This window comes from Condylostylus longicornis, unplaced genomic scaffold (genome assembly GCF_029603195.1).
Source record: "Condylostylus longicornis isolate FDR11 unplaced genomic scaffold, ASM2960319v2 ptg000040l, whole genome shotgun sequence".
NCBI lineage: Eukaryota > Metazoa > Arthropoda > Insecta > Diptera > Dolichopodidae > Condylostylus > Condylostylus longicornis.
In genome coordinates, this window is record NW_026578009.1 from 12,090,963 (window position 1) to 12,113,539 (window position 22,577).

Consider the following 22,577-nt stretch of genomic DNA (forward strand, 5'->3'; position numbering starts at 1 on the left):
AAAAATAATGAGTATGTACTTTAACTGTAGCGTTCAGAATCCTCATGGACTTTAAAGCAAGTATTGTAATAAATTCGAAATACAAATTCCAGTGTGTGACGTTTGTTTTTGTAATTCCCCTGGAATATAATTCAAATCGAACCTCAAAACAACAAAAACAACTGAAACATGCTTTTTATCTATTTAATATTGTGGAAAAATCCCCCAATATACAAAAATATTTTTAATAATATTTTTAAAATTTAATATTCTTTATTCAATTTGCTTAAACAAAATTCTCATAGAATTCAACAGAATTCTTAACTTTTCATGCTTATTAAGTCAAAGTAAACATTTTTTATCTAAAGTTTTAATTTCAGTATTTTTTTTTTCACTTGTCTTGCTCTTTTCTTTTTAGAATTTTATTATAATCATTTATCAAAATATTTGTACTTAACAACTAATTACCATTTGAACTTAAACAATATCTAAAATTTCTATAGCGAACACAAAGAAAGTTTATCATTTCAATAGCCGAGTAGTAAAAGTACAGATTACAAGAGTTTGTAGAATTGTACACGAAACTATTCTATCGTTTTGTAGTTCTTTATCTTGTTGTATAGTCTCTCTTTGTGTAGAGATTCTATTTAATCTAAACAAAACAATTAACCAATTAAATTTAATTTCTAAAATTCTTTAAAATAGAAATTAAACAATTAAAATGAATATTGAAAGTTTGCTTTTTTCCCCTATTCCTATAACATTTTTTTAAATGTTTTATTTATTATATACACGTTCTAAATATGTTCTAAACATACACTATTATAATACTACGTAGTGTATATCGAAAAAAGAAAGTATATTAGTGGAAATAGTGAAGAATTCAACAACAACTTAAGAATTTTAAACACCACAAATACTTTTTCTAAAAAAATTATGTAGTATTAAAAAACTGAGCATTAAGTTCTTATTAATCGATGTACAAGTAAACCATAACGGGTGGCTTTTGTACAATTTAGTTAAAACTGAATGCACGAGATTTTTTACTCTTATCGTAGAATTCGTAACAGTTGCAGTATCAGATTCGTTTCGGCATGGTAAACAAAGCATCCTATTCAAAACAAATCGATTTATTAAAGAGTGCACTCGGTGAGCAATAAATTTTATATTTTACGCGTGCCGCAGAAATTATACGATTTAACGCCTTTATATCTTTTTTTGAAATCTCTTACTTTTATCGACCAGCTAGTATGAATTGAACTTTTGAAACAATATTGGATCGTATTGTTGATACTTTGGTGAATGGAAAGTAAATTTACGAGAAAGCAACTCAAAATTTAACCGATCGAAAAGTCTACCTGAAATATTTAAAAAGAAAAGGACAGCGATTACTTTACCGATTCAAAAGTAACCAACTTGCAAAATTCATAATTTTTCTCCATTTTCCTTTAAATTTAAATACCAACCGCTTAACAAGTTACTTTTTAATAATATGACATTCTTTAGAAAATTATGACTTAAACCATCGTTGTACAATTTCATCTCTAAAATGAGTTTTTAGTCAATTAGAAATCAGTTTCAGTTTGTCTATTACAATGTCTTAGATTTACAAAAATTTGTAAAAAAATAAAGTTGGGTCAAACCAATGGTTTGTATTGTAGCACTTTTCCCTTCAACAAGTGAAAATTCTGTTTTTAAATACAGTCTATGTATACCTATCACACTATTAAAATTTTTTTCATTCATATACAAAACTATTTCTGGGATTGCATATATTTAGGATGACCGATTTATGCAGTATTTGAAATAGAGCAAAAATTAATATAAAGAGGGGTTAACATAATGCTCGATTTTAAGGTTTAATTGTGTGAGTTAAGAAAAATAATTATATTTTTTAATGTCATGGAATTTACCGTTAACTTTTTGCGTTTATAGACATTTGGAAAAGCTTGCGGTTTCGGAAATATAGGGTGCCAAAAATTCAAATTTTGCAAATTTCACTTGAGAGGGGGCGGAGATGGAAAAAAATTTTCTTCTAACGAAATAAACTATTTGTTAATGTCTAAAAGCCTCTAAAATTTCAAGCTTCTACAGGCTGGGGTCTAGAAGAAAAACGACATCAAAAATTGGGAAAAAAAGAACTTTAGATAACGGCAAATTTGAACGGCCATTTTGTTTTTCTAAAATTTATCTACAGTATACCACCCTAGGGGAAGCAAGCCACTGCCTTTTTGCATTTACAAAATTTCAAAAATACTTATGGTTTCATTGCAAAAAATAGTTAAAAAAGGCCATTTTTAGGGTTTTAGGGGGGTATAATTTCTAGAGGGGGGGAGGTAGGTAAAAATTTTGTTCTACGGAAATAAGATTCTAGTGAAGATCTATGTACGTACAAAATTTCAGCATTCTATCTTCAAGGGTGTAGAAGTTTTGTAAACAGACACACGGACAGACGAACGGACGGACAGAGTGAAACTAATAAGCACTTTTTCTCAAAAATATTTTGGAAAAGTTCTAATTACGCATTTTTGTTGAGAAATGCTTCCATAATAATTTTCGCCTCCAAAAGGTGTGTATTAATTTTACGAAACTTGATTCTTAGGCAATTATTATCAAATTTTTTAACACTTACTCTGCCCAACCATAATAAATTTCATTAAGAAATCTCTTTACTATTATTGTCTACTCAATCAATATTGAAAAACAAACCATTTACTACTAGCGCATGGCTACAAATCTTATTTCTGCTTTCTTAACAAAGAAAGTATATTTTGTTTTATACGGAATTCAAGTGACTTCAAATTCATTTGATATTTAATACTAACAACGATTTATCACTACGTCTGAAACATTTTAGTCCGAGTCAACAAACCTACATCTCAGTTTCTAGCTATTCGCTATTTTAAAACTTATTTAGGAAAATTTCAAGCTTTCATCAGTAAAATGAAATTAGTAAATTTCATTACATACGAATTATTTGGTGTTTAGTTAGAGACTATCTCCTTGTCATAGCACTGACATTTTACATAATATACAAAGTGACAAAATTTCCTCATTTGCTTGAATATCCCTAAGTTTACATGAACAACTCTATACCTATGCTCATTTTAGAGTAATTTACAAGTCACAAAGATTACATTGTAAAAACAAAAATTTCAAAAAATTAAAAAAAAAATCACAAAAATTTTGTTGAAGGAAACGTTTAAATTAGTTGACTCTTTTAGGTCTTTTAATAATTTGATACTTGTTGATAGCGTAATATAAATAGCGAGTCATCAATTTTGTGTTCTACATTTTTATTGTTTGCTTCTCAATTTTCAGTCAAATATTCACGTAAAATCCATACATGCATATCCATACTTGTGTTGTTGTACTTACGCGTGACTTGCTCTTAATAACTTGCATTTTACATGCTCTTTAAAAATAATGAGAAGCAAAACAGTGAAAACAAAAACGAGCAATTTCTTAGCAGCGTTTGCCACAATGCTGTTTTAATAGCAAAAGTGCTACTATTTTAGGTTAATTCTAAATTGCTAGTTAATTTTCAGAGTTGGTATTTTTCAACCATTTTCAAATGATGCTTTTTTTAAATTCATGTTTAAATTTCACTTTATTTTAAAATTTTACTTTATTTTTTTTTATAAGCGCAATACACATTCATCTTTAAACCTATGATAAACATATGATAACGGGAAATCATAAGCATAATTAGATAAGTGCGCAAATGAATTAAGCAAGTCAAAATGCATATTTGGATAAAATATGATAAGTCTACAATATCTAGAAATCCGACATATGCTACAATAGTAAAAAATGTACAAGTACACGACTCTTTAATATACTTGATAAAAATGCTGCAAGGCATCAAGCAAAAAGCAAAATAAAGCAAAATAAAATCAAAACACGTAAAATGTATGGCACATATCATTCCTCAGTTAAAATCAGTTAAATTAATATTTTTTGCCTTTTGAATGAATTTCATAAGTGTTACGAAACAATTTTCATAAAGATTTTTCCTTCTCCTGAAAAATACATATTTTTGACTTATACTTTGAGTATTCCTCCTTGCCACCATTCCTCCTCCTTGTAACCCATTTCAATTTTTCTACGAATACTTTTCATTTTTCAAAACAATATTTTAGATAATAAATAATATGAAACTGTGCTTCTTTTCTGCTATTTCTTCAAGCTAATTTCTGCCACTATGTGACATTCTTTTTTAAAATTTTGATACTTTTTCTTCTCTTCATGTGGCAACCCCATTTATATGTCTGCTACACATTTTGTTTCTCTCCATTCCTTTTTCGTTTGGTTTTTCTTTTTTGTTAATTTTTTACTTGTTTCGCTCTTATTTTAATCAATTATCTATTTTAATTTTTTCAACTTTTTCAAGATTTAAATTTTTTTTTGTTTCTAATTTCTTTTATTATTATTTTTATTAGATAATATTAAATATCTCATATTATATGCTCACATATTTCGTAGGAAATATTTTTTACAGTTATATTAACACCGTAATTTCAGAGCGCCGCATAACGAAATAAAGATTGTGTTTGTGACATTAAATATATTCTAAAATTGATGAAGTGACAATGAAGATGACAAAGTTATAATTTTAATAAATGAAGATTATGCATGCACATTGTCTGCACAAATTCTCTCAGCTTATTTGAGACAAATCAATGAACTATCAAAATGAAAATTGGTTTGATTTAAAGTTGCTTATTTTTAAACCAACGAACCATTTGTAGTGAAAGAATCTATGTTTAGTGATGGGTTTACGTATTACCGCAATCGCCTCAAATTTTGTGCATTCTCTTTACCAATATAATTGCTTAATAACTTGCATTTTTATGATCTAATCCAAAGTAGTTGTGAGTATATATGAAATGTTGTTATATAAAAGTAAAAAGTAACTCACATAATTTTAATATTTCCCGATAAAAAAATAAAGACATCGATTGTCACAAATGTGCAGGCATTTATGACAATCAGGGTTGTTATAAATGTACATAGGTAGGTGTATTTTAGGATTTTATTTTATTAACTGCAGCTGTCTTGTTCGATAACTAGCTTCACTAATTTTTTTCGCGACATATATGTATGTTGAAGTTTGTTTGATAGATTCTGTAGGATATTAGACTCAATTTGCCGTACCTACATTAAAATTGTCCTCCTTTTTGTTTTCGACATAATTACATAGTTTTAACAATATTTTTCACAAACCCAACTTAAAGTAAGGTGATTATCGTGCTTAAAATGTAGGTCCATTATATTTTACACTATGTACTAGTCCTATGCGCATACGGGCTACTATTCTCTGTGATTTAATGATTTTCATTTCTGATTTTTTTTTATCTAATCAAAGTATTGTAGCGTTCATTTTTATTATTTAATTTCCTATTAATTTTTTTAGTTACATTTTTTTCCACTCTTTCTTCTAATTTAATATTATTTCAGCGATTTTTTATTGTTTTTACTCTTTTTTCTCTTGTCCTTTTCTATTAATAATTTGTGATATTTTATGTGATATCCAATTACAAGATATTAAAACAAATTAGTTCTACATGATTTTATAATCATGCATATATACATACATACATATGAACGTATACGTATTGCAATACTGAATCCATATATTATAATTTTTCGTAAATGATAATAAAAATTCCTGGACTCTAATATTAGAACACAGAAAAATCAAGAGAAGTTTGACAAGACCATAAATTTTAGTACAGAAATAAAACTTGTTTTAAAAATATTTTTTTTAACGGATTGGAATTTCGTAAAAACAAATGTTTAACACCAGACATTAAAATTATGTAGTAATTTTTAGACACTGTTTTTTAAAAGGAATTTTGCATGTTGAATTTTTCTAAGCTCCAAATTGAACATTAAAACTTTTGTAGTCGAGCCGAGTCGCCTTTTGTTTATTTAAATTAAATTTTGAGGCAAATAAGTGTTTTATTTCACAAAAGAACAAAAATGTTTAATTTTTAAGTGAGGCAAAAGAATATTGTAATAAAGCGTGGCGTACTAAAGTCAATATAATTTGTTTTTTGTACCTAAACTCGAAAATGTTGTGTTAAATAGCTTTCCCTTCAGTTTCACTCATGTTTCGGGAATTAGTACAGCTGGCTTTATCTTTAAGCACCAATTAAGACCAAAAAAACCTGATGTGATCTGTACATAGATTGATTCTTGATTCTTTTTGGAAGTGTTTCACAAGATTATAGAAATGTCCTTTAAACCAGTTGTTTCATATTCAATAATCTCCTGAAAAGTTCCTTAGTTAGTTCTTGTAGTAAACACAATTCATATTTTAAGTCCCAACCCCAGCAAAAGACAGGTTTTATCCTAAGTTGAAATATTGGTTTGTATATTTTCTATATATGTAAAAATTTAAATTCGGGCCGTCGAGTTGTTAACACCAGACACTCCTGTAAAAATAGTTTATTAACACTTCCCTGTCATTGAGAAGCGTATTTTTGTCGAAAACATGACATGCAAAGTGTGGTGTTTCCCTTTTTACATTCAATTCGGCCAATAGAAAGGAAGTTCCTTTTACCTCGATTGATCCCTCTCTATAAATGAAAATGTAGTATTTGAAAAACAAATTTTCATCAAAGGTTTGATAATATAATGAAGAATAGGCGATCGAATATTCTTACACAGAATATGATCATTGGACAGACTAATTATGTAAAGAGAATTGATGCCAAATCTAACTTAGATATCATGCATAATATACTATTATTAATTGATAAGTTTGAAATACGAGAGGCTCTAGATTTTTCTATATTAATAATAATTTGGACCCATTTGCCAAAAATATATTGAAAATATTTAGTAGCTATAGAAAATAAGGAATACTACATATTTTGCTAAGCTTAATCTATCAAAAATTCACCAATTTTCTAAGTTTATTTAAATTGTATCAATGTAACATATAACTGTAATACGAAAGCTATGTGTAATAAACCAATTTGAATTTCATCTCTTTCTGTAATATATGCACATACTTCCTTCTACAATGCATTCACATATTTTTGTAATGCATGCTCTAATAAAGCATGCATGGCAAAAACAAAAAATAAACACAAAAAATGCTTTATTTCCTATATCATGCTCATTCCCTTAAATCATTTGACATTTATTTTAATTATATTTACGAGTATGTTTGGATACGATTTGTTATTCATTCATAAAAGACCTTCAAAAAGTCATTTGTCTGAGTTAATTTAATATACTCAATCAATAAACGATATATGTATATACATGTATATTAAAGCTATTAATTAATGCTGTCTATTAATGTCAGTGCTTGAGAAACATTCGTTTTATACGAACAAAGTCTGTTATAGGCACGATGTTAATTGATATTCAAAAGAAGAATAAAAGCAAACAAAACTTAAAGAATAAGAAAAATTGTTTTCGAATTCTTTTGATAATATTCTGGCTATATAAACAACTATTCATTCGTTTTCGAAAAATTTTTGATAGAATTGCGAAATTTATCATAAAAATCATTTATTGTATAATGACATTTAAAATGTCAAATCGTATTGAGATTCTAAAGTTTAATTAAGGTTCTATAACTCGGAGACGCAATAGTTAATTGTTATTTTGGCTTGGCCAATTTTACTAATCATAAATAATTTGAAAAATTCTATTAAAAATAAAATTTTTTTCCTGATAAAAAAATTTTTGTAATGCCTGCCTTTTCCTACTCATGTCTTTATACATAACAATAAACTACTCATATCGATATAAACGTAACAAATACAGGATGACTAATTACGAATGTTGCAATTAATAGAAACTGTGTATAGATTTCTAACCTATAATAGTATCCACTTCACAAATTTTTAATGAGACATTTGCTGAAAAATTTTTAATGGACATTTGCGGCCTTTATGGTTACACATAATAAATTCATTGGAGAACCAAATCTCACCTTTTTTAAGCTAATAGAATAATAAAGAAATAATTCTAAAACTATGCAAAAGGTAATATTTAGATACTAATTGACATTCACAAAGATGTCAATTAATACTCACTACTCATTACAAAAACTGTACATTTTCTACTTAATAGCAGAAGTTTATCCGTTTTTCGCATACATGAGTCGTTTATTTCGTCTCCAATCGTTTATTTCAGTAATGTCAACTAGAGTCTATTTCCATCTACTTCGACTTGGATCGGAACCTAAAATGAGACAAAGTTTTATTTCCGCTGTTTTCCTTAAAATCTAATTTGAATTAAAATATAAATTATTCAACTAAAATGCAACATATTTCAGTCCCATTTTGGCTGAATGACATTTTAATGACGTTTCGACTTTTAAACTATGAAGTAAAAACTGTAAATTGGGGTAAAATATTATTTTACAAATAATTTGATTAAAATATTAAAATCATATTTATCTTTTTGTTCTTTATATTGCATTAGGGTAAGCCATCGTGGAAGAATACCGCTGCATGTCAAAAATTTATTGTCCGAGATTTTTTGCTTAAAACTAGGAACTTTAAAATTACCACTAATTCAATTTAAGGAGCCCAAAATAAAGGAGATGAAAGCTCAATTGCCATGTTGTGATAATTATCTTATTTCTGATATAGGTACTCTTCCGAAACTTAGTACTTAGTATTATTCTATAAGTAAGATATTAAGTGTAATACTTATGGTTGAAACATATTATGTTTGCATGCTGTTTATGTTACGAAATTTTATAATAAATTATTTTAAATATTTCTCATGGTTATCTTTATTGATGACAATGTTTTCATTTAGTAGTTCGACATTAAATGAATTTATGATTATTTTGATCCGAGCTTATTCAATTTATTTGTTAATTGAAAATTAATTAATTCTTATTTATTGATGATTTCGGATCAATAATTACATTATATAAAAGATCTACTTTCAATGCCAATTATAAATCATCAAAGTACCCAAAATATAAGTACATTGTTTACCAAATTGATTATAGGGGGGGCACACCATATGGTAAAATAACTTTGGTTGGAAAAAAATTTAATTTTTAAGTTAAAATTATGTAGAACAATAATTAGAAAGCGTTTAAATGGCCTTTGAACTCTTATAATTTTAATAAAATGTTGAAGTTAAAGTAAACCTCATATCATACAAACAGAATACATACAAAAATACATGAAATTATTGTACAAAGTTTAAAATTTATAAGAAAAGGAAGTGTTAATTAAAAAATTTACGATGAATTCTTCATGGTTTACTTTTGGAGTTTTGTTTTGTTTTCCTTTAGTGTTTTTGAATATTGTTTTTATAACTTTGCAATTCATCTAAAATTCTAAAAGAATATTAATCTATTAATTAATATTAATTTATATTATGTTTTTATTTAATTTTGATTTTTGTTCTCAGAGGAAGTGGAATATGCTATAGACATTTATGTGTTGTTATATGATCATAAACAAAATTTTACTTTTCCAAGTAATGCGTGAAATTTAATTTGCAGAAAATTTTGAAGTTCTATAAATTGCATTATGCAAAGTAGATCATTCGGAAATTGATATTGGCATAAACCATGTAGTTAAAGTATATGGTTTATGAAATTGGTAAAATTTGAAAAAATTCAATAGCTGAACAAATTTTGAATGAAAAACGTAATACTTTTTTTAAATATAATACTCCATACTCCATTTCATCAAAGATTTTAACACATCAGAATAATTCAAATAAAATACATTTACATTTATTTTGTTGATTGGCTGACCGTGCTCAAAGATCCATCAGATTTTCATTAATTGATACTTACAAATAAGTTTCACCAATATGAACCTAGAAAAAATCAATTTTCGTTAAGTAGCATTGCTACTTGAACTTCCTTTGAACCATGAACCCACTTAAGTCTCCTTTTATTACGGTCTAGATGAATGGATTTCCAATAATTAATATTGATTCAACTCATTAATTTTTTGATTTGCGTATTCGTTTGATTGGTGTGATTTTCAAAATATTCGCTTTGAAATTTTTAAATTTTAAAATACTTTATTCAACTTCGAAACTGACTGTCTAATTTAAATAACAATAGTGCTAACGATCAACTACTGAAAAACAATTTTTCAAAGTTCAATCATTTTTTTCTCAATCATTCTTATATACATACCTAATTAAATATTATTAATGGCGCCCATGAGTGCACAAGGTTAAAATTATTGTTTGAAATTATGATTCACTTTTTTTTGCATAAAATGACGATCTACAATCCTGGTTAGAACTATTTAATCGATTTTAAAGAAAAATTTATTATTCTCAACAGTTACATATAACATTGTTAAAACTACAATCAAACCATTAGATCATAAAGCACAGGTACACATAATTTATCTGCTAAATAGAATCATGATAAAAAAATTTATTCAAAAATGTTGATAGTATTTTAATTATTCAAAATGAATGATGTTTTACAATCTTTGGTTTTTTTTAAAAATATTATAGAATTTTTTAAAAGAAACTACCGATGTCGGGACTGAAAAATATTCCATGACACCAATATTAACATACAAGGTGCATGACTAATTGCATGACAAGATTATCAAGAAATAATATACATAATTTCTTATAGATAAATTTAAGTTTCACACTTAGTACATTATTCTCAACAAATTGTGGTAAATCTAGCCATCTCAGTAGCTCAGAAATCATCATTATTCATTAGTGTGCTCGTCTTTTGGCTGTTATGAGTGTAAATACTATGAAATGACACCACTTATATTCGATAACACTGCTGATAAGAATTTATTTAATTATAATGCAATATAGAAGCATCACCTTATTTAGTGGAAAACTTTTATAGTGACGGTTAAAATATTGTAATAACAATTAAATTGTTAATGTAACAAGAAACAAATATGCGTAATAAATAATATTAATACTTTGATTTTATTATAAACCCAATTAAAATAACCAATTAAAGTTTGCGAATATTATTAATTAATCTTTTATAGCAATTTTCTAAGAATATTATTGAACAAACTTTAATCAAATTAACTGCATCCATTTTCACTTATAATTACATTGATTTGCCTATAAATACACGTTACACAATAATTGTACAAATTTGTAATATTTTAGGGATCATTTAGATTATTATTATCAATTTTTAGTTTGTATAACAATCGATTATATCTCTATTCCCTCTATCTCTTTCTTTTAAAACAAAAAGGAGTACAGTATATACGCAGCTATAAAACGCTTTCAATTATAAACACAAACAATCTTAACACAATAATTAACTTTCCAATAACACATCAATTGAAATAATACCAAAGAAAAGCAGAGAAACAACAGTAGCCATACTAATTTAAAAAATACACACAGACGAGGATTACGCATACATACAATAATAAGTTTCTATACAAAATATAGCGAATTATTAATTCCGTTGTATACGACGATTACAAATTCATTGTTTTCTTTGTTAATACTGCACATGACGTACTATTAATTCTCTACTCTCGTATTTGTAATACATCCAATTTGACGCTCAGTATACTTTATTTTCTAAAGTTCATGAAGTCAATTGTTAATTCAAGCTTGATATCATTTAATTTAAATTAAATTTGTTCTATCAACAATGATGTTCTCTTTTCCAATCCACGTCTTCTTATTTTATTTTTAATGAAAGCTTCTCATAATGCAAATATATTAATAATAACACGAATATAAAAAGAAAGTCTTGTTTTAAAATTAAAGCAGGAAAACTGTTTTTGTTGCATTCTAATTACCTTATGTAATTAGTTTAAAAATTAGTATAACACAAAATAAAATGATTATACATATAAAAAAAAAATTAATTTTTAAATTTTTATTACAGGTGGCATAGCCCCTGGTACACCATCTGCGGCCATGATCATGGATGGGATTGAAACACTTGTGGCGCCATCACATCACCACACATATTTATTAACAGAGAGCGCAGCTCCAGCCCATCATCCACATTTTAATGTTTTAAGTTTTGATTCATGCATTTTAAAATCAGTTGTACAACAGCAACAACAACAGCAGCAGCAACAACAACAACAACAACAGCAGCAACATCAACAAACTAGTCAGCAAACACAAACATCGATTCCCCATCATTTATATTCGTCATCACCTTCATCATCGTTAGCAGCAGTAGCAGCAGCAGTACAGGGATCAGTAGCGGCAGCATCAACCACATCACATCATCAACAGTTACCACAACAATTACCATCACCATCTACTGGTAGTAGTATAACAGCTACAGTATCTGGTTTAAGTGTAAATATTCCAAGTAGTGGAGCTTTAACGAGTCAATCAGTCGCCGCTTCACTATTTCATCAGAGTTTATCAACAAATAATAATAATAGTAATACACAAAATAATAATAATAATAATAGTAGTAATAATAATAGTGCAATAATTTCAACACCTTCAAATAGCGGTGGTAATACAATAGAAACAAGTACATCAGGTCCAACTGTAACTTGTACCAATAATAATAGTGATAGTGGAAGAAATCCATCAAGTCATTTAAGTTTACTTAATACGAGCGTATCGAGTGGAAGTGGTAGTATAGGTGGTAGTGGTATTAGCAATAGTGGTAATAATACTAGTGGAAATAATAACAGCACAGTTAATAAAGATATTGAAACACAACAGGGTGATTTGAACACACCAGTAACAACATCGAGTGATATTCCATCATTTTTCGGTCCTTCAGGTGTTGTTGAACAAGCAACCATTACAGGTAACTTATATTTTTCATAATATTCGTATTATATACATGTTTTTAGAAAAACGATTTAACGAATACGAATAGAATCGAGCATATGGCATATACTATCATTATGACGATATGAACTAATTTCGAATTCTATTCTGTTTGAATAAAACAGCAACAGAATATTGTTTTGTACAGTTAGCTGTACAAAACATTCATATTTTCTTAACCAACTTATTGTATACGTTCTCTCTCTCTCTGTCCGTCCGTTTGTCTGTTTACAAAATTTCTACATTATTCAATATACAGAAAGATAAAATATTGTTCAGAAATAGATCTGAATTAAAACATTATATTTCTAGAACAAAATTATTTTTTGCGTACCCCTTAAAGCCAAATTTTTTTGTTATCACAAACAAGTAAAAAAGAATATTAGACTGCTGAAGTATACTACAACAAACCGGGTTTTTCACTAATTTTCTTCAATACGGCAAATCGAATTCATTAAAACAAAGTTTCTTTATAATTCGCCCTCCTTCTCAAGAAAATTGATATTTTCCCCTTCAAAGTATGTAAAATTACAAGTTCTACAAACTTCTACAAATGGAAAAGGGTAGTACTAAATATAAATAATGAGTACACTCTTAGTCTAAACTAGTCATCTATGCTTTTACTAAATTAATTAGTAGTAAAATTGAATGTTTCCAGGGTAAATATTGCTTTAAGATTTCTCCTAAACTTAGGCAAAATTTTATGTTAATAAGAGAACAATTTCAATGACTTAATTTGCTAAAGAAAAGCATGCTATTTTAGAAACTAAGGGATTAACGACTGCATTTTTCTTTAAAAACTTCAAATATTCGATAATATCTTAATGATTTTCATGTATTACATTTTCATGTATTTCTAAATATTCTGTACCTATTACCTTAAAAAATACAATGTATTCATTTTGACTATTGGATCTATTATGCGATATTATCACATCTATCGAATTTTTGCAGTACTTGATTTCCTTTTAATGTTCTCTCACATATTAAATTAAAAAATAAATTGCATTAAACTTTAATGTTATTTAAATCAGATTTATTTTACCAAAGAATGATTTCATCGAAAAATATTTTTTATTTTAATTCGTGTTCATGCACATAAATTAATTTGAATTAATTTTTCATTACAATATTAGTAATTTGTCAATTATAAATAATTTAATAAAGAACGCAAATATTCCACGATTTTATTTGATTATTTAATTACCATCAGAGTAATCAACAAATAAACTCAAATTAAACGGTATGTCAGGGCTCAAACTAAACACTATATATATACAACTTATATTTATAGCACTCTTAATTTAAGAATTACTCTCAAAAATAAATTATAGGACTAAATTTTACTGCCATATGGTTTTTCCGACTAAAATGTTAATGAATAACGTAATACCAATTTTTAATAAAATTGTTTTGAAATTTAGGACACGCATTCTTAATTAAAAATTCGAAAAAATTTGAAACAAAATTTAAAAATACCTCTGGAATTTTCAAATCAAAAAATAAAATATCCCTTTTAAGGTCTGTAAATAATTTTAACATTTCCAAATCCTACCATTTCAAAGCCTACTTTTTGACATTTTTTTACAAAGCATAACCCCTAAAAATATGCAAACCTTTTAATTTTGCGATTTCATTAATGTAACGATTTGATATTTTTCCTTCATACAGATATCGTTTATCAATTTATTCAGAGTTTAAAGTAAAACCAAAAAATATATGAATAAAGTTTACATTGCTAAATACTGTTTTTATAAGGCAAAATATTTAATTGTAGAAGAATAGTTCAGAAAAACAATTATTTTAAAATAAGCCCCTACTGCAACTTGATATTTTCATCCCTCAAAGTAGGAAGTAGGGGCTCATAAAAGATAATGCTTTTTTGAAACTTTTATTTGCTCTCTTTATATACAAAAAAGGTACAATAGTTTCGGCAATAACCTGCCATATGGAACACCATAGATATTTAGCACTTAGACTACATATTATATAGCCTTAAAATTGAGTTCTTTAAGCTATCAAAACAGTGAAACAAAATTTTTATGACTTTACAAATACATAGCGAATTTCTTAGTACTACTGATTAATATATGGAGGGTTAAACGAGTACTAATAACTTTAAAAAATTAAATTTAGTGACTGTCTAGTTCGCTGAAATTTTTCTCTTATTTTATACATATAGCGATTAATTTTCTAAATCACTTAAAATTTTTTTGTTAATAATTTACTCCTTGCTTCTCCTTAACTAAATTACTCTTTTGTTTCCCTTACCTATTAAATGTACAAATGTACGTATGCCTACATGTATGCACGTAAGTATACATACATACAATATTCAACAATTCCAAGTATTTATTTCATAAAGCTTAGTTATGTTTTTAACTTATTACGTTATTAAAAAAAAACTCTTAAACTCTAAGCCAATCAATATGAAAAAATAAAATGTCATTTTGAATATTTTCTGTACCAGTCTGTTAATCATAAATTGTCAACACCATTTTTAAAAATTTTTTATCATCATGTTATTTCTGTCTATACTTAAATTTTACATACATATTATTAACATACATTTATACTTACATATAATTAGTATACTTTAAATTAAATCAAAAAGTATTTTATTTAAAAAGTTAAATGAAATACAAAGAACAAGATATGACGGCATGCAATGTTTAGTAGTCACGCAAATTATAATAATTTGTAACTTAGTATTAAATAAAAATATAATGAAAGTAGACAAAAATATGCATGTATATACAATTGTATATCGCCATTATATTTGTGTGTGTAGATTTCTAACAAACCTGTGGTATGGAGTGTATATGGTAATCATTGTTTTACTTGAATTGTGGAATTAATTACACATACACATATACTTACATTTTAACAGGTATAAAACTTTCGTCATTCGGACGTCACAATTTTTTTTTGTGTTTTTTGCGTCATAACCTTATTTTGGATCAAACTCAAACTGTACAATGGAATTTTCTACCACTTGTTTTGTTTGCTTTAAACAATTCTCCTTAAATATTTCTGTTCTTAAAAAAATAATAAATATATATGGAGGATTGTACAGAATATGTGGCTCTAAAAATTCGAAATATTTTTTCTCATTAGTCCACCACCATTCGGTCTTATTCTTAACGCTTTTAGTCCACCATCATTCGCCATTTTTATAACTTCGTTATTTCGATATAATTTTTTTTTCTGAAATACAAAAAAGAAATTATTCTTTTCATGGTCATCTTGATGGTAACTGATGGTAACAAATGTATGAACTATCATTTTGTCATTAGATTATAAACTTCAAATTGCTTTAGCAACTTCTTCCCGCTATTTATATTGAAAATCTTAAAATTTTGAAGCTTACTTTTTTTTTTCTTTTCATTTTCTTAATTTCCCAATTTATGACCATCGAAAACTTGAACTTATTCATTTCTTTTATTATTTTTTTGAATTATAAAAGATTTTCTTCTTAAAAAAAAGGAATAAGAACAACTTTAAGGACAATGTCTATAACGAAATAAACAAATCATACAGACTTATGCATGAACTCTTTTCACAACATAAAAAATGTACAATAAATAATTAAGCATCTAGGATCTAAATATATAAAAATTTATACTTATCCCTTTTCTTACTTACATATTATATGTAAGGGTAATCCCATGTTTAAAATATTTTCACATTTATAAATACCATTATTGTACGCAAATATTTATTAAGTGCATAAGCTTACTCGTACAAATGTAACATTAACATTAAGAAACCGTCCTTATATTATATTTAAAATATATGACGTATCTATCGGCCTCGAATTTCGAATTGCAATTGCATATCTGCTTATGTATAGCAGTAGTAGCTGCAATATTCTACTTAATATTTCACTAAACTTAGGGAATAGTTTAATCCTATTATTTGATAAAAGAGCATTTGCTGTTGCAATAAGGCAATCAAATTGCCCATTTCTCCTAACTTACATCACAAGTATTATGGGCTCATATTAACTGTACTAAGAAGTTTTTTTATTTCTTCAATTTTCTTGAAGTTTTTGAATTATTATAAATTTTGTACAATAATTGTCATTGGAAACTTTTGTTTTATTTAAGTGCCAACAATTTTATGTTCCTGTTTTGTTTTTTGTTTAATGTTGAATACTTCATAGTTGTTTCTGTATAAAAAGAAAAAAGAACGCAAATCTATAAACTATAAAATTTTGTATTCGCTTTGTGGGAGCGACTCACAATTTTTGGCAATACTTTTAAATTCAAAAAAAAAAATATTGAAAATATACAAGAGTTAACAATAAAAAAATTAAAGAAAAAAAAAAGAAAATTGAAGAGAACGAAAGCAGAAATTATTTGGACAGCACGACAATTACGAGAATAAATCACTTGTCGGATAATTAGTCAAATTAATATTGGAGACAGTAGTATAGTTCTGTCTCACATTTTCTTTTATTTTATTTTTTTTATTCTTACATTTTGTTTTTTGGTGTTTTATTATAGAGCCAACTATGTAAGTAGTTAATATTTTCAATTTTATAAATTTTAAATATTTTTTTTTTTTCTATTTGCGTTCATTATTTTATAATTTATGTTGCAAATTAATAATTGTTTAATATAAAATTATATCTGAAATTATTTAAATTTTTGAATTTTTTAATAATCTAGTAAGATTTATTATATTAAATTAAAATTTGCATTAAAGAAAATAAATAATATGGAATAAATTTGTAGTGAACAAAATTAATTAATTACAAAAGTACAACATAGCTGTACGAATTTTGATTCGAATTTTCATTCGAAAACTTCCGCGTAATGTGATTCATAATGTTTGAACTTATTAGATTTCATTCGCTTAATATAGTCGCTTGTTACTACTCGTATCTAAGAATTGTAGATAACGAAATTATTAGACTTGTGAATCATTTTCGCTTATAAATTCAGATGATGTTATCGTAATACACACTTTGCAGATAAATGCAATGAGTTCTACTAAGACAACCGGAATCAATTTTTAAATTTTCATAAAGGGACTTGAAAGGAAAAACTGAAATTAATTATAATTAGTTATAGTTTCTTACTGAAATTAGTTATAGTTTCTGAAATTAGTTAAAGTTTTTTCTATATTTTCTAATATGCCATTTTTTAACAATTCATTGTAACGAAATCATAAGCATTTTTCAAATTTTGCAATCGCTGAGAAGTATTGGCTGACTTCTTCTACCGCATATCATATTGAAACCTTAAAAAACAAAATGGCAGCTTAACTACTAATAAATCGTTTATTTCGCTAGAGAAAGAAGTTTTTCTGGTACCTTATATTTTAGAAATTGCAAGCTTACATAAAAATGTATGCAGAAAACTAACAGTAAATGCCATGCCATTAAAAAATATAATTACTTTTTTTTAGTCACGCAATTAACCCTTAAATCAGAGCAATAAGTTAACGCATCCTTTAATTTTTTTTCGCCTCATCCTAAATGTATGCAATCTGTGAAATTTTTTTGTATGTTGAAGGGAAACTTTATCTTCGTTTAACTATTTGATAATTTAAAATTAAATTTTTTAAATATTATAATTCGTGCTAAGTTCAGTCTGATTTTTTTTTTATTTTCTATTATTGCTGGAGATTAACCTTTTTTCACACATTTTTTTTTATAAATTTATTTCCTTACTCCATCATGTTAACATTTTTCTATTATTATAAAATTTTAGTAGGAAGAAAAATGAATAATTACGCCAAAAAAAATTCATTTGTTGTTCTTTTTTTTAAAAAATCTTAAAAGAAAATTGCATAATTTTCTATTTCTTTTCCAATTTTCAAGATCACCCTGATCAAATTGCATAACAACAACAATATTTCAATTTTTAAAACAATTCTCTTTTTAAATGCATGAAAGTAGATTTTTTGAATAATTTGATTGTATAAGCATGTATAATTATTTTTAGATTTATTAGCAAAAAAAAAAAATAATATTAATAACCGCTTATTAAATTTTCCAAAAAAAAAAAGGAAAACTATAAATACGATTGGAATTTGTATCTTTCTTTAAAATTTAAATAATAAAAATAAATGAAACAAGAAGCGATTCTTGTACATCAATCCTAAAAAAAGAAACGCTTTACTACGTCTTAATTATACCAGAAGCAAATAAGAAACAAAAAACTCCACTCAAGGTTATTTTGGCGCAATTATTTCTATATAGAATTAAAACATTAAAATAGAAATAGATTTTCCAAATATTTAAAACAAATTCTAAAAAAAAACCATACATTCATTTTTTTAATAAAATTGATTGAAATATTAATACCAAATTATAATTTGTTTAAAAATACATAAGTCTTCCAAGCGCAAAAACGCAAGAAGAAAAGTGAATGTCGTTTCATTTAAAAACAAAAAAAAATGTTCTTAAAATAAGTGAAACTTATTTTCAGTCTGACGCAAAATCAACCAAACCGAAAGCAAAACAAAACAAACTACTTGGATCCTTGAAACACATAAAAAAAATTGTCTTATTAACCAATCAAAGAAATCTAAACGTAGAAATGATTAATGATAAATTCTTTCTCGACCATGTCATCTGAATGTTTGTCAACGAGTATAATATCAATTTTAACTAATTTCTACAACTTGTATTAAAATTTATTATAGATATCACAAATGTATGTACATATGTACATATACATATTCACAAATATGAACACAATTTGTGATTTTATTTTACGAGCATATTGTGTACTTTGGCAATTTTAAAATTTACCTACACTTATTAAAATCAAATTCAAATTTAGTTCGCAAAATATGTAGAGCCTTTTAATATAAGGGCAGATTTTTTTTATATAATGCAGTTTGCATTTACATTCTCAGTTGAGAATTACTTATTAGAAAAAAAATTTTGTATATTTGAAATTAAATTCAAATATTTAAGCCCTTCAAAAACAGCATATTGTATGAATAAACAGTTCAGAAAAGATTTCTTCGTTTCGCATTGCGTATTATAGGTTGGTCCGATCCTATCAGGTTGTCGTCGTATGAAGATAGGCTATTATTGTTTTACTTTGCAAACATTACACTCAGGTACAATAATCGCTGAAGTAGTTTTTATCTATCATTTTGTTTCGGGGAACGTTGTTTCACAGTTTTTGTTGGAGTTGGTGGCATTTAGAAAGAATTCGAACAATTTGAAATCGGTGGCACTGTTCCACATTCGTCATTACAGTACATATTTTAACACTTGTTATGTTGATCTTAGTATTGAAAAAGGAGATCTGAGGTTTATACTTTCTAGGAATTTAAATTGTGATTAATTGTGTCACTTTTTTGTTTTTGCTATTTGTTTTTTGTTTTAAGATTTACTTAATCCAATGTATTTTTTTTTAGTGTCTCTCATACTAATAAATTACAGTCCTTAGTAACTCTTCATCATTTATTAATTTAATTTAATTATTATGTTTTAATGCTACTTAATTATTTTAATTAATACCTTTAATTTTCTGTCCTCATCAAATTGATGATTGTGCTAGGCAATCTGATACTTGCATTTTTGTGCGCTTAAATGATGATTGTTTTCATACGTTATTAATTTGCATGATAATTCATGCTTGGCCTAAGCAATTCGTTTGATTAAATTAGAAATTTTATTTACCAGAAACTACCACTTTCAAAACTAGGCACCAGAGTTCGTAAAATTCAACTTCTATTATGGAAATTATTTAATTTTCAATATGATCGTATCAAAATTTATAACAAAAATGATCCTAAATTAAATATTAAGCAAAAATTACTCAGCATGTAATATTTCTTCATAACTTTAATTAGACTGATTAGAATAAGTCGTGTTATAGAAGATGTTTAAACATTGGATTATTACTTTAATGAAAGATCGGAATTCTCAAGCTCAATATACTCCTTTAAATACAATATTTAATTTTAATCATAAAAATTTGTTAATAATTTTTTGAAATTTAATATTTGAGTGCCGTTTGCCAAGAAAACTAACTGACTAACTTTTAAAGAAGATCGGATCCTAGAAATTAAATCCCAGCAAAAATTAAATTTTAGATATTTGGAAGTAATACTAGTTAAATGGATTATATTAGCTGTAGGAGTAACGTGTTTGTTATAAAATTATTATAATCGTAATATTGTAAAACACTTTGCCGAAAGAAAATAAAACAGATTTATTAAAATTTACTATTCGTTTTTTAATTGAAAATTAAAATTTTGTTAATATTTACTTATTTTAACAAATTGTTATATTTCTTAATAAACTTTTTTTCTTGCATTTTTTACAACTTTAGATTGGACAAGATATTATAAATAATTCAATTTCACATATCAATGTGTCGTGCTAATTATTTTTATCATAGAATAAATAAACATTTACATACACAATAATTAGTGTGATAAAACATACCAAAGGATTCGATATTCTTACCAATGATTACTCCACATGAATTTTTATAAAATGAATTGCGGCACCTCAACTAAGATTTTATAGTCATTTATAATGAATTGAAATTATGGCTATGTCGAAAATGTCAAAAAAATTATATCGTGACTAAAATTTTGTAAAATTTATTCTCTTTCAATTAATTTAATTCTTTAATTACCATGTTAATGTGTCAAAATATTTAAAATATATTTATTTAAATATTATTTAAATAACTTTATTAAACGTTTAATGAATTAAGATAAACAAAAAAAAACAATTCTAATTAACACTGTAAAATAAAGAATAAATTTGTAAAAATTAATCTAAATAAGGCCAATCTGTATTATTGCCTCTGTACAATGCTATTAATATTAACAGTATTCTCTTAAAATAGAATAATTTTCAACCGTTTTATCATTTTATTTTTGATTGTATTAAAAGTTTTTTATTTTATATTTCGCTTTATGGAAACAAGTTTGGTAGAAACAAAAGCTATACTTGCTTGTTGTGTAAGAAAAATGCAATAATATCTATGTAATTTCCACTGTACGTACATACATGTGTATATACATACAAAATTCATATCAACAGTTCACAGTTATATTTCCCATATTTTATAAAAGGTTGTGTCAAAATTTCGATGATAAAGCAGAATGCATATTTGAATTGAAATTTTTTGTTCACATTCAATTTTGTTAATAAATTCGATTAGGAGCATTATTCAATATTAGCGAAAGAAGTTTCATGATTCAGATTTCTTACATATCTCTAGTCTAGCTATAGGCATTAGATTTCTTTCTTATACGTCTAAAAGAGAAAACGAAATGTGTATAATTTGTAGAATTGTTAGAATTTACTCTATACGAGCTTTAAAGCTCTTTTGAGTAAATATTGAATTAATTAATACTCGTAAATAAAAAAATTTGTAAAAAAAGCAAGCAAAAAACACAATTCTTACAAAAAATTTAGGGTCTGATCGTCTATATCGCTATTTTACTCACCAAGTGAGAAGGGAGTGTGTAACTATCATATATTTGTAAAATGTAATTTTCGAGTGAGAAAAATAATGATTTGGTATTGCATATCACATTTTTTTCAAAAATGGATACAAAATGTCCAGTTGATAATTTGAGAAAAAATGCAAAAATCCAATTGAAAAAATGAGTAATTTTATTGGAAACAATTAGAAATATCCCAAAGCAAAACCGAGAATCCTAATTAGAAAAGTAAATAGAAAGTGAGTAAAAAAGTGAGATGCACGATAAGGCTGTTAATAAAAACCTAAAAATTGAAAATTAAATCCCAAACTGTTTGTATTTAATTCTTCTTGCAAAATTGTAATAAATACTAGTAGTCGACACGTATGATTCAAATATTTGTC

General features: G+C 26.1%; 1 protein-coding gene across 1 annotated transcript in view; it reads left to right on the forward strand.

Moving 5' to 3' along the window:
• LOC129609607 (Krueppel-like factor luna) overlaps positions 1 to 22,577 on the forward strand; it is a 43,877-nt gene that overhangs the window by 15,718 nt on the left and 5,582 nt on the right. The window contains exon 2 of the mRNA XM_055521631.1: positions 11,837 to 12,733. Within this exon, the coding sequence (XP_055377606.1) occupies positions 11,869 to 12,733 (865 nt within the window). The 5' untranslated portion in view covers positions 11,837 to 11,868. The remainder of the gene's footprint in view (positions 1 to 11,836; positions 12,734 to 22,577) is intronic.